The sequence below is a fragment of the Symphalangus syndactylus genome, chromosome 23 (assembly GCF_028878055.3).
Source record: "Symphalangus syndactylus isolate Jambi chromosome 23, NHGRI_mSymSyn1-v2.1_pri, whole genome shotgun sequence".
In the NCBI taxonomy this organism is placed as follows: Eukaryota; Metazoa; Chordata; class Mammalia; order Primates; family Hylobatidae; genus Symphalangus; species Symphalangus syndactylus.
Window position 1 is genome coordinate 66756849 of NC_072445.2, and position 10964 is coordinate 66767812.

The 10964-nt window shown below is 45.6% G+C and overlaps 1 protein-coding gene across 3 annotated transcripts in view; it reads right to left on the minus strand.

Moving 5' to 3' along the window:
- Window positions 1-10936, minus strand: part of LOC129473678 (testis expressed protein 56) — a 93826-nt gene extending 82890 nt beyond the window's left edge. For all 3 annotated transcript variants that reach the window (XM_063632989.1, XM_063632988.1, XM_055264386.2), the window contains exon 1: window positions 10630-10936. In XM_063632989.1, the coding sequence (XP_063489059.1) occupies window positions 10630-10822 (193 nt within the window). In that variant the 5' untranslated portion in view covers window positions 10823-10936. The remainder of the gene's footprint in view (window positions 1-10629) is intronic.
- Window positions 10937-10964: the final 28 nt, after the last annotated feature.

Here is a 10964-nt window from a genome sequence, read left to right on the forward strand (position 1 = left end):
ACCTGTAGTCCCAGCTACTCAGGAGGCTGAGGCAGGAGAATGGTGTGAACCCGGGAGGCAGAGCTTGCAGTGAGTAGAGATCGCGCCACTGCACTCCAGCCTGGGCGACACAGCGAGACTCTGTCTCAAAAAAAAAAAGAATGAACAAACAAGCAGGCATGCTGGGACCACACAAATAGAGTTGGTTACGTGTGTATGATTCTCAAACTAATGGCAAGTTACCATACAATTATTATTATTGTGATTCTCATTTTCCCTTTAATTGCATGCTTAATTGGAGATGCACATTTTGAAGCTTCCCAGAAGAAATAGGGTGAATGTTAACATTATTGTCAGGCCGCATAACTTGGGGCCCTGTTTTATTGGTGATTTTGCCTGAGCAAGGATTACAACAGAGGACTGAACTTAAAACAACAGCATGCTCTGTCAGTTAGAATGTGGGAGTGTCACTTACTGTCCTTTTTGATTCCACAAAATTCATTTCTGGCCAGAAATGAACTGTTTTTTCTCGCTTTGTTATAAGCATGTCTATTTTCAGCTATGCCAGTGGGAAATGCCTTCCTTCTTTTGGGTGTTCCAATAACTGAGACTTGAGGTTTGGACTGTTGCAGCCTACTGTAGGAACTCTGGATGGCCAGTGGTACAGTTACAACCACATGGTAGAGCCACTTGGAGAAGATGAAGTCAATACCAGAGGGGCTTAGATCCTATGTTATCAGAAATGGAACTGCATCCCTCCCTGGTCAGCCAGCACCTTCATGAGAGCTCCAGGATGGAGTGCAGTGGTGCAATCATAGCTCACTCCAGCCTCGACCTCCTGGGCTCAAGCGATCTCTGACCTCAGCCTCCTCAGCAGCTGGAACTACAGGCATGCACCACCACACTCGGCTAATTTTTGTTATTTTTTGCAGAGATGAGGGTCTCACTTTGTTGCCTAGGCTGATCTCATTCCTAGCCTCAGGTGATCCTCCTGCCTCAGCCTCCCAAAGTTAACTTTGTATTTAAAATACAAAATAAAAACCTGGGTTTAAAAAAAAAAAAATTATGGATGTTTAGTTCTTTTTCTTTCTTTCTTCATGTAATCATTTCTGGGTAACCAATATAGTGTAATATAGGCAAAGCATCCTGCAGGTGAAGAGGGGATTGACAGGAAAAGGAACAAAACCTATTTTTAAGGTCAAAAGAAATTTCTTCTAGAAGGAAGGCTTTAGACCCAGCAGCAGCAAGACGGCAGTATCCATTTTCTAATTCTTGGTCTGACGGATGAAAGTCAGAGCAATAGGGTCATGTCTTCAGGATGCATATGCAAGGAAATCACTGTCTGTTTGGAAATGGCATCTTGGCAATGGAGCACATTTTTAGGGATGAATTTAAGGCCTCAAAGGCCAATGTGCTCCCAGTGACTGGACTCAGCCTGAGGCCAGGACCCTGAAGGCACAAACTCAGAGCTCTGAGGAGTCATTTCTTACCCCTTAATGCTGTTCACCTCAGCTGCATGAACCTCCTTAAACTGGCTTCCAACCATAACAAAGAGTCACTGCACCCAAATACCTCAGGAACAAAGGCATCCCACTGCTGCTTGGCAGTTGTACATGGCAGGAATTACCAGTTGCTAAACGTGTATTGACGTCTATCGCCGTCTACACTGGGAGGCTACAGAGACAAAATCTAAATCAACATAGAATGAGAATACCTCTAGAAAATCAAAACCCATTTCTCCAACTTCACATAAATAATTACTGCATTTTCAATGTTAATGTTGCATTTTAATTACAAAAGTAAAAGGTTTCCATTGGAATAATTAAAATGAAACAACTCAGCGAAGTCTACATAGCAAAAAGGGAAAGTTTTGCTTTATTTTCCCTCTTCAAGCTCTATCCTTTCTCCAGAGGTAGCCACTGTCCTGAATTTCCTAAGTCTCCTTCAAAACTCTTTTCTATGCATTTATATACACATATATATGTACAAATGTATAGTTTTCTTTTGGCATATATGGATCCATATTGTGTATCTTCCACTGCAGCCTATTAAAACTCTATAATACGTATTGTAGATATGTTAATGTCAACCTTCTTTTTAATAGTATTCCACTATATGGATATATGCCTTCGTTTAATTATTCTGCTACTGAATGTCATAGGTTGTTTAAATTTTTGACTATTATAAACAATGCTTCAGTGCACGGCCATATTTATCCATCTTTGGGCTCAGGTACAAGTTATTTCTGTAGGATAATAACTAGAAGTGGAATTGCTAAGTTGAAGGACATGTACATGTATCAGGATGTGAAAATATACATTTTTCTGTTGTCTGTTTTGTCCAAGGCCCCAAAGTCTGAGAAAACTCGAGTAGGTGCCAGACACCTATGCATTCACAGCATCCCTATCAATATGTGAAAAAACGGAGCATTCATTCAGGATTCTTTAAGGCACCTGAGGATTTCTTTAGGCACAGAGTTGGGGCAGTGCTGTGTACTATGTCATTCCCCTCCCCACCCTTGGCTTTAAGGGGACTTTAGAGAAGTCCCTGAGGAATGGGACTATGTCTCCTAACACTGGTGCGTCAGTCTCCTCGGGCCGTCCTAACAGTACCACAAAGTGGGTCACTTAAAACAACAAATTTATTGTCTCACAATTCAGGAGGCTGGAAGTCAGAAACCAAGATGTCAGCAAGGCCACGCTGAAACCTTGAGGGGAGAATCTTTCTTTGTCTCTTCCTAGTTTCTGGTGTTTGCCCGCAATCCTTGGTATTCCTGGACTATGGATGCATCACTCCCATCTCTGTCTCTACTGTCACAAGGCCATCATCTCCTGCGTGTCTCTTTCTTCTTATAAGGACACCAGTCATACTGGATGAAGAACCCTCTCTACACATATTATGACCTCACCTAAGTTTAATTAATTACATCTGCACCCTGTAAAGATCCTATTTCCAAATCTAGTCACATTCTGGGGTACTGGGAGTTGGGACTTCAATATATCTTGCTGAGAGACAATATATGTTGTTGAGGCAAAATCACCAATATATATCCATATATTTTGTTGAGCCTATAACACCTAGAAACAAAATGGTGAGTGGCTGGGATCACAGCTGCCTGTGGCCACAGAGAAAAGAGGGCAGTGTTGCAAGCCAACTGTGCTTTCATCAACTGGGTGAAGGTATGGGGAGCAAGGGCACAGATTTTCTATGAGCTAAATGTAAACCCCAGCCGGACTTGGTGGTTCATGCCTGTAATCCCAGCACTTTGGGAAGCTGAGGTGGGTAGACCACTTGAGGTCAGGAGTTTGAGACCAGCCTGGCCAAAATGGCAAAACCCTGTCTCTACTACAATACAAAAATTAGCCAGGTGTGATGGCATGTGCCTGTAATCCCAGCTACTCGGGAGGCTGACGCGGGAGAATCACTTGAACCTGGGAGGTGGAGGTTGCAGTGAGCCAAGATAGCACCACTGCACTCCAGCCTGGGCAACAGAGTGAGACTGTGTCTCAAAAATAAATAAATAAATAAATAAATAAATAAATAAATAAATAAGTAAGTAAATAAATAAATATGTAAACCTCTTGGAAAATACAATTGACCCTTGAATAAAATGGAGCTTATGGACACTGAGCCCTGCTCAGTTGAAAATAAACATATAAGTTTCTTTTGTTAAAGAGTCTTGGCCAGGCTCGGTGGCTCACGCCTGTAATCCCAGCACTTTGGGAAGCCAAGGCGGGTGGATCACAAGGTCAAGAGATCGAGACCATTCTGGCCAACATGGTGAAACCCTGTCTCTACCAAAAATACAAAAAGCCGAGCATGGTGGCGCATGCCTATAATCCCAGCTATTTGAAAGGCTGAGACAGGAGAATCGCTTGAACGCGGGAGTGGAGGTTACAGTGAGCCAAGATCACGCCATTGCACTCCAGCCTGGGCAACAAGTGCAAAACTCTGTCGCCAAAAAAAAAAAAAAAAAAAAAAAAGTCTTGCTATGTTGCCCAGGCTGGTCTCGAACTCCTGGGCTCAAGCAATGCTCCTGCCACAGCCTTCCGAGTAGTTGAGCGTGGTAGTCTAGCACCTGTACCATGCCACTACACCCAGCTACTTTTTTGACTTTTGATTCACTCAAAACTTTTACTAATAGCCTACTGTTGGCCAGAAGCCTTACTGTTAATATAAACAGTTAACACATATTGTATATGTCATGTGTATTATATATCACATTCTTAGAGTAAAGTAAGCAAAAAAATGTTATTAAGAAAATCATGGCCAGGCGCAATGGCTCATGCCTGTAATCCCAGCACTTTGGGAGGCCAAGGCAGGTGGATTGCTTGAGGTCAGGAGTTCAAGAATAGCTGACCAATATGGTGAAGCCCCATCTCTGCTAAAACTACAAAAATTAACTGGGTGTGGTAGCGAGTGCCTGTAATCCCAACTACTCGGGAGGCTGAGATGGAGAATCACTTGAAACTGGGAGGTGGAGGTTGCAGTGAGCCAAGATAGCACCACTGCACTCCAGCCTGGGAGACAGAGCGAGACTCTGTCTCAAAAAAAAAAAGAAAAAAAAAAAAAAAAGAAAATCATAAGGAAGAGAAATACATTGACAGCACTGTATTTATCAGTACTATAATTTTACACCATCTGTTTACAAGAAATATTGTCTGTCTGAAGTGGCAGGCAACTATTCAATATACAGTACGTATCAAGCAACTCAACTTTTTCTTGTAACATCACGACTTTTCTCTGCTTCTTGGGAGTATTTCTAGCATCACTAATGGCACTTTTTGTGGGTCCCATGGTGTTATTCAAGTTTTATGGTATTGCACTAAACACAAAAAATACATGAGAACTGTGAAATCACTTTACTGTGATATGCAATTTACTAGAGAGATGAGCTGCTCACACAGAGATGATTAGCATCACATGGCATTTTAAGTGGATATTCACACCACTTGAGCTCACAGCAAGAGCAACGGGAGGTGGCTATGAAATTACTACAGCACTACAGTATTACTACAGTTAATTTTCTACAGTTATGATTTAATACTGCATCTTTTTTTTTTTTGAGGTGGAGTTTTGCTTTTGTTGCCCAAGCTGGAGTGTAATGGCATGATCTCAGTTCACTGCAGTCTCTGCCTCCCGTGTTCAAAAGATTCTCCTGCCTCAGCCTACTGAGTAGCTGGGATTACAGGTGCCAGCCACCATGCCTGGATACTTTTTGTATTTTTAGTAGAGACGGGGTTTCAACATGTTGGCCAGGCTGGTCTTGAACTCCTGACCTCAGGTGATCTACCTCCTCAGACTCCCAAAGTGCTGGGATTACAGGTGTGAGCCACCACTCCCGGCCTAATACCGCATCTTTATTCTCATTTACATTTCCCTTGACTGTGAATGGCACCAAGTATAGTCTGTAAGTGTTTCTGTAAGTTTTTATAAATTTTAACTTTTCCTAATAGGTTTGTGTACATTTTATGGTACTAAATGATAAAGTAGACTAGTATATACATATATTCTAGGCATTCACGACATCTCTTTTTCTGAGTCCCACTTTGTCGCCCAGGCTGGAGTGCAGTGGCACAATCTCAGCTCGCTGCAACCTCCACCTCCCAGGTTCAAGCAATTCTCCGGCCTCAGTCTCCCAAGTAGCTGGCATTACAGGCATGTACCACCACATCCGCCTAATTTTGTATTTTTAGTAAAGACAGGGTTTCACCATGTTGGTCAGACTGGTCTCGAACTCCTTACCTCAAATGATCCACCCGCCTCAGCCTCCCAAAGTGCTGGAATTACAGGCATGAGCCACCACGCCCACCACCCTAACTTTTTCTTAATTTTTTGTTATTTCTGGACTATATGATTGGTCAACAAATTTTTTCAAATTGTGGCAAATCTTCAAAAAAAATTCCAATATATTTATTGAAAAAAATCCACCTATTGTTGCAGGATCAGAAGGACCAGAGAGAGACCTTGGGGTGTATACAGGAGGATATCTTTATTATTGAGTGCACTTAGACCCAGCAGACTTAACGTCCAAAGACGGCACAGAACAAAGACAGTACTTGACTTTTATACATACTTCATAAAAGGCGGTAGGCTAGCTTGAAGCAAGCGTATAGTGGCATGAAAGCAGGGATACAGAGGCAGGATAAACACAGTTAATTAAGTTGTAACAGGTTCATAACTCAGGATTACACATGACCATTGCTAAGCAACCCAGATGTCTGTTGTCTAGATTTTGCCTATGCACGGGCTTATCCCATAACCTTCAGTATGGCACCCGGGTGGCCATAACTCAAGCCTGTTCAGAGGCTCATGACCTTCACCCTACTGCTTAGATAAAACAGAATACTTTTAAGTTACTAGTTACAGAGAACAGACATCTATAAACTTATTCCATAAAACAAAGGAAAATTTGTTTTTCTTCTCGCTATGTTGAGGGAGTGCTGGGAGGGTTTCCAGAGCACAGTAGATAGTATTATTAAGCCTTTTTCTGCGTCTGGGCTGTGCCTGTCACTCCCTCTGGGACAAGTCTGCCTGATCCAGGAAAGTTTATTTCTTTAATTAGTTTTATTTTTCTTTAATTTTCTGCCACACCACAAGTGGACCTGCACAGTTCAAATGAGTTGTTCAAGTGTCAGCTGTAGTCGTTTGGAGTCTACTTGAATATAGGAGGATTTCAGGAGCATTTCCGTCAAAAGATGATGCAATTTCTGTTTCAATCGGATGGAATTGAACCTTACAAAAGCTGCGTTAAGGTGGTGCTATGGTCTGAATGTTTATGTCCCTCAAAATTCATGTTAAATCCTAGCCCCCAAGGTGATGGCATTACCTAGTGGGGTTACCTTTAAGAGGTGAGCAGGTCCCGGGAGCAGTGCCTTAGAAACTAGGCCTGAGAGAGATACCCCCCACCCACCCTTTCTGTAGGCAGAATTAGTGGGTTCTTGGTCTCACTGACTTCAAGGATGAAGCTGCGGACACTCCCAGTGAGTGTCACAGTTTTTAAAGGCGGCGCGTCTAGAGTTTGTGTTTTCTGACGTTCAGATGTGTTCATAGTTTCTTCCTTCTGGTGGCTTTGTAGTCTCCCTGACTCAGGAGTGAAACTGCAGATCTTCACGGTGAGTGTTACAGCTCTTAAGGTGGCACATCTGGAGTTGTTATTTCTTCTCGGTGGGTTTATCGCCTCACTGGTTTTAGGAGTGAAGCTGCAGACCTTCGTGGCGAGTGTTACAGATCATAAAGTCACTGCAGACCCAAAGAGTAACCAACAACAAGATTTATTGCAAAGAGCAAAACAACAAAACTTCCACAGTGTGGAAAAGGACCCCATCAGGTTGCCATGGCTGGCTCAGGCAGTCTGCTTTTATTGTCTTATCTGGCCCCACCCACATCCTGCTAATTGGTCCATTTTACAGAGAGCCAATTGGTCTGTTTTACAGAGAGCTGATTGGTCCGTTTTGACAAGGTGCTGATTGGTGCGTTTACAATCCCTGAGCTAGACGCAAAAGTTCTCCAGGTCCCCACTAGATTAACTAGATACAGAGTGTCAATTGGTGTATTTACAAACCCTGAGCTAGACACAGAGTACTGATTGGTGCATTTACAAACCTTGAGCTAGATACAGAGTGCCAATTGGTGCATTCACAATCCCTTAGCTAGACATAAAGGTTCTCCAAGTCCCCACCAGAGTAGCTAGATACAGTGCCGACTGGTGCATTCACAAACCCTGAGCTAGGCACAGGGTGCTGATTGGTGTGTTTACAAACCTTGAGCTAGATACAGAGTGCTGATTGGTGTGTTTACAATCCCTTAGCTAGACATAAAGATTCTCCAAGTCCCCACCAGACTCAGGAGCCCAGCTGGCTTCACCCAGTGGATCCCGCACCAGGGCCGCAGGTGGAGCTGCCTGCCAGTCCCGTACCATGCGCCCGCACTCCTCAGCCCTTGGGCAGTCCATGGGACTGGGTGTGGCGGAGCAGGGGGCGGCGCTTGTCGGGGAAGCTCCGGCTGCGCAGGAGCCCACAGCAAGGTGGGGAGGCTCAGGCATGGCGGGTTGCAGGTCCCTAGCCCTGCCCCGTGGGGAGGCAGCTAAGGCCCGGCAAGAAATCGAGCACAGGAGCTGCTGGCCCAGGTGCTAAGCCCCTCACTGCCTGGGGCGGTGGGGCCGGCCTGCTGCTCCCAGTGCGGGACCTGCTGAGCCCACGCCCACCTGGAACTGGCGCTGGCCCACAAGCGCCACGTGCAGCCCAGGTTCCCATGCATGCCTCTCCCTCCACACCTCCCCACAAGCTGAGGGAGCCGGCTCCAGCCTTGGCCAGCCCAGAAAGGGACTCCCACAGTGCAGCGGCGGGCTGAAGGGCTCCTCAAGCGTGGCCAGAGTGGGCGCCAAGGACGAGGAGGTGCCGAGAGTGAGCGATGGCTGCAAGAGCTGCTAGCACTCTGCCACCTCTCACTTCCACTATGTGAGGACGCAGCAAGAAGGTGCTATCTATGAACCAGAAAGTTTTCTCCAGACATGGTATCTGCCTTGATTTTAGACTTCCCAGCCTCCAGAACTATGAGAAATAAATTTTTCTGTTTATAAGCTACCCAGTCTATAGTATTTGTTGTTTTTGTTTTTCTGAGACGGAGTCTCGCTCTTGTCACTCAGGCTGGAGTGTAATGGCACGATCTCGGCTCACTGCAACCTCCACTTCCCGGGTTCAAGCAATTCTCCTGCTTCAGCCTCCCATGTAGCTGGGATTACAGGCACCCATCACCACGCCCTGCTGATTTTTGTATTTTTAGTAGAGATGGGGTTTCACCTTGTTGGCCAGGCTGGTCTCAAACTCCTGACCTCAGATCCACCCGCTTCAGCCTCCCAAAGTGCTGGGATTACAGGTGTGAGCCACCGCGCCTGGCCTCAGTCTACGGTATTTTGTTATAGCAGCCCAAACAGACTAAGGCACCTGAAGAGAAGAAATCTCAGCAGGAGGCCGTGAAAACTGTCAGCCTGGGAAACAGCCAAAGAACCCACACAAACACCCCCAGGAGACAGTCTGCCTTTTTTTTTTGGAGACAGAGTCTCACTCTGTCACCAGGCTGGAGTACAGTGGTGCGATCTCGACTCACTGCAACCTCCACCTCCTGGGTTCAAGGGATTCTCCCGCCTCAACCTCCTGAATAGCTGAAGTTACAGGTACCCGCCATCATGCCCGGCTACTTTTTGTAGACACGGGGTTTCACTATGTTGGTCAGGCTGGTCTTGAACTCCTGACTTCAGGTGATCCACCCGTCTTGGCCTTCCAAAGTTCTGGGATTACAGGTGTGAGCCACTGCGCCTGGCTTCGGAATTGCATCTTAATCTCTGTGGCAGCTGCTATTTTGTTTTCTAAGTTCATGAGCACAGGTGGCTGCCTCTATCTTTGTCCTCCACTTAAGCAGGAACAATTCAGGAAGCAGACTCCACCCAATGCTGCAAATCGGCCCCGTTATCATTGACCCTGACAGAATTTCAGGAGTGGCAGGCCACTCCAAACTGCAAAAGTACAGGTTGCTTGTAATCGCCAGGAGGAAAGAAAATATCCAGCTTCTTCCTGGTGCAATCATGGCCATAGGAGGAAGGAATAGTAGGAAACAGAGCAAAGGAACAAAGTTCAAAATCTGACTTTCCACTTGGAAGTTCTCTCACTAATCTTAAAATCAAATATAAAGCTTAAATTGTAAATTTAGCGGCATTTCCCTCTCAGTACCCTTTCCATTTTCCCACAGGTAAGCTTTGCCTAAAGAAGAGGGTCAGGCCTGGCCATGCATGGTGGCTCACGCCTGTAATCCCAGCACTTTGGGAGGCCGAGGCGGGCATATCATGAGGTCAGGAGATCGAGACCATCCTGGCTAACACAGTGAAACCCCATCTCTACTAAAAATACAAACAAATTAGCCGGGTGTGGTGGCGGGCGCCTGTAGTCCCAGCTACTGGGGAGGCTGAGGCAGGAGAATGGCATGATACTGGGAGGCGGAGCTTGCAGTGAGCTGAGATCGTGCCACCGCACTCCAGCCTGGGCGACAGAGCCAGACTTCATCTCAAAAAAAAAAAAAAAAAGAAGAGGGTTATGCCTAACTTGGCTCACAAAAGACTATTTATGCAAAAGGAACATGAAGAAGCAATGGATAATCAGCACATGAGTAAATTCCAGAATAAGCCCATGGATGGGAACATGTGTCTAGAGGACCGATCACACCTACAACGTACAGAACAAGTTCTGGCTGGGTGCAGGGGATCCCACCTGGAATTCCAGCACTTTGGAGGCAAAGGCGGGTGGATCACTTAAGCTTGGGAGCTCGAGACCAGCCTAGGCAACGTGGGGATGTGGGGGGTGTGGGGGCATCTCTACCAAAAATTTAAAAAGTAGACATTGTGGTGGCAATGCACCTGTCGTCCCAGCTACTGGGGAGGTCGAGGTGGGAGGATCACATGAGCCCAGTGAGCCATGATTATTGCACTCCTGCACTCCAGCCTGGGGGATAAAGCGAGAGCCCCGTCTCAAAAAATAATAAAAATAAACTAAGTAAAATAAAGAGTAAAAGTTCTTACTTGCGTCATAGAGGCAGTTTGTATCAAGATAAAGTGTATGCTTACTGAAAAGAACTCATGCCCACCCTCTACCCACATACATTTTTTCTTGTCCTCTTCACTCTTGTAGGAATAAAGCGTCTCCATCAGGTGATTAGGAAGCAGCTTGTGGAGGTTGGACAGCATCTCAAAGGTGTGGCACAAAACTTCTGGCTGGGCATAGTTTTTCGGCTTCTTGCACTTGTCAAGGAGTGAAAATTTCATCACGCTGGAGCTGCTGCTGGCTGTTCTCATGATGCTGGTTGTATCACAGAGAAGAGCAAACTGAGAACATGAGGAGTGGAGGGGTGTGCAGTTGTTCTCCTGGGAAGCTGTCCTCCATCTCCAAGATGAAGTGGAACCGGCTTTCTGATCTCTTATTGCCTGGCATTCTGAG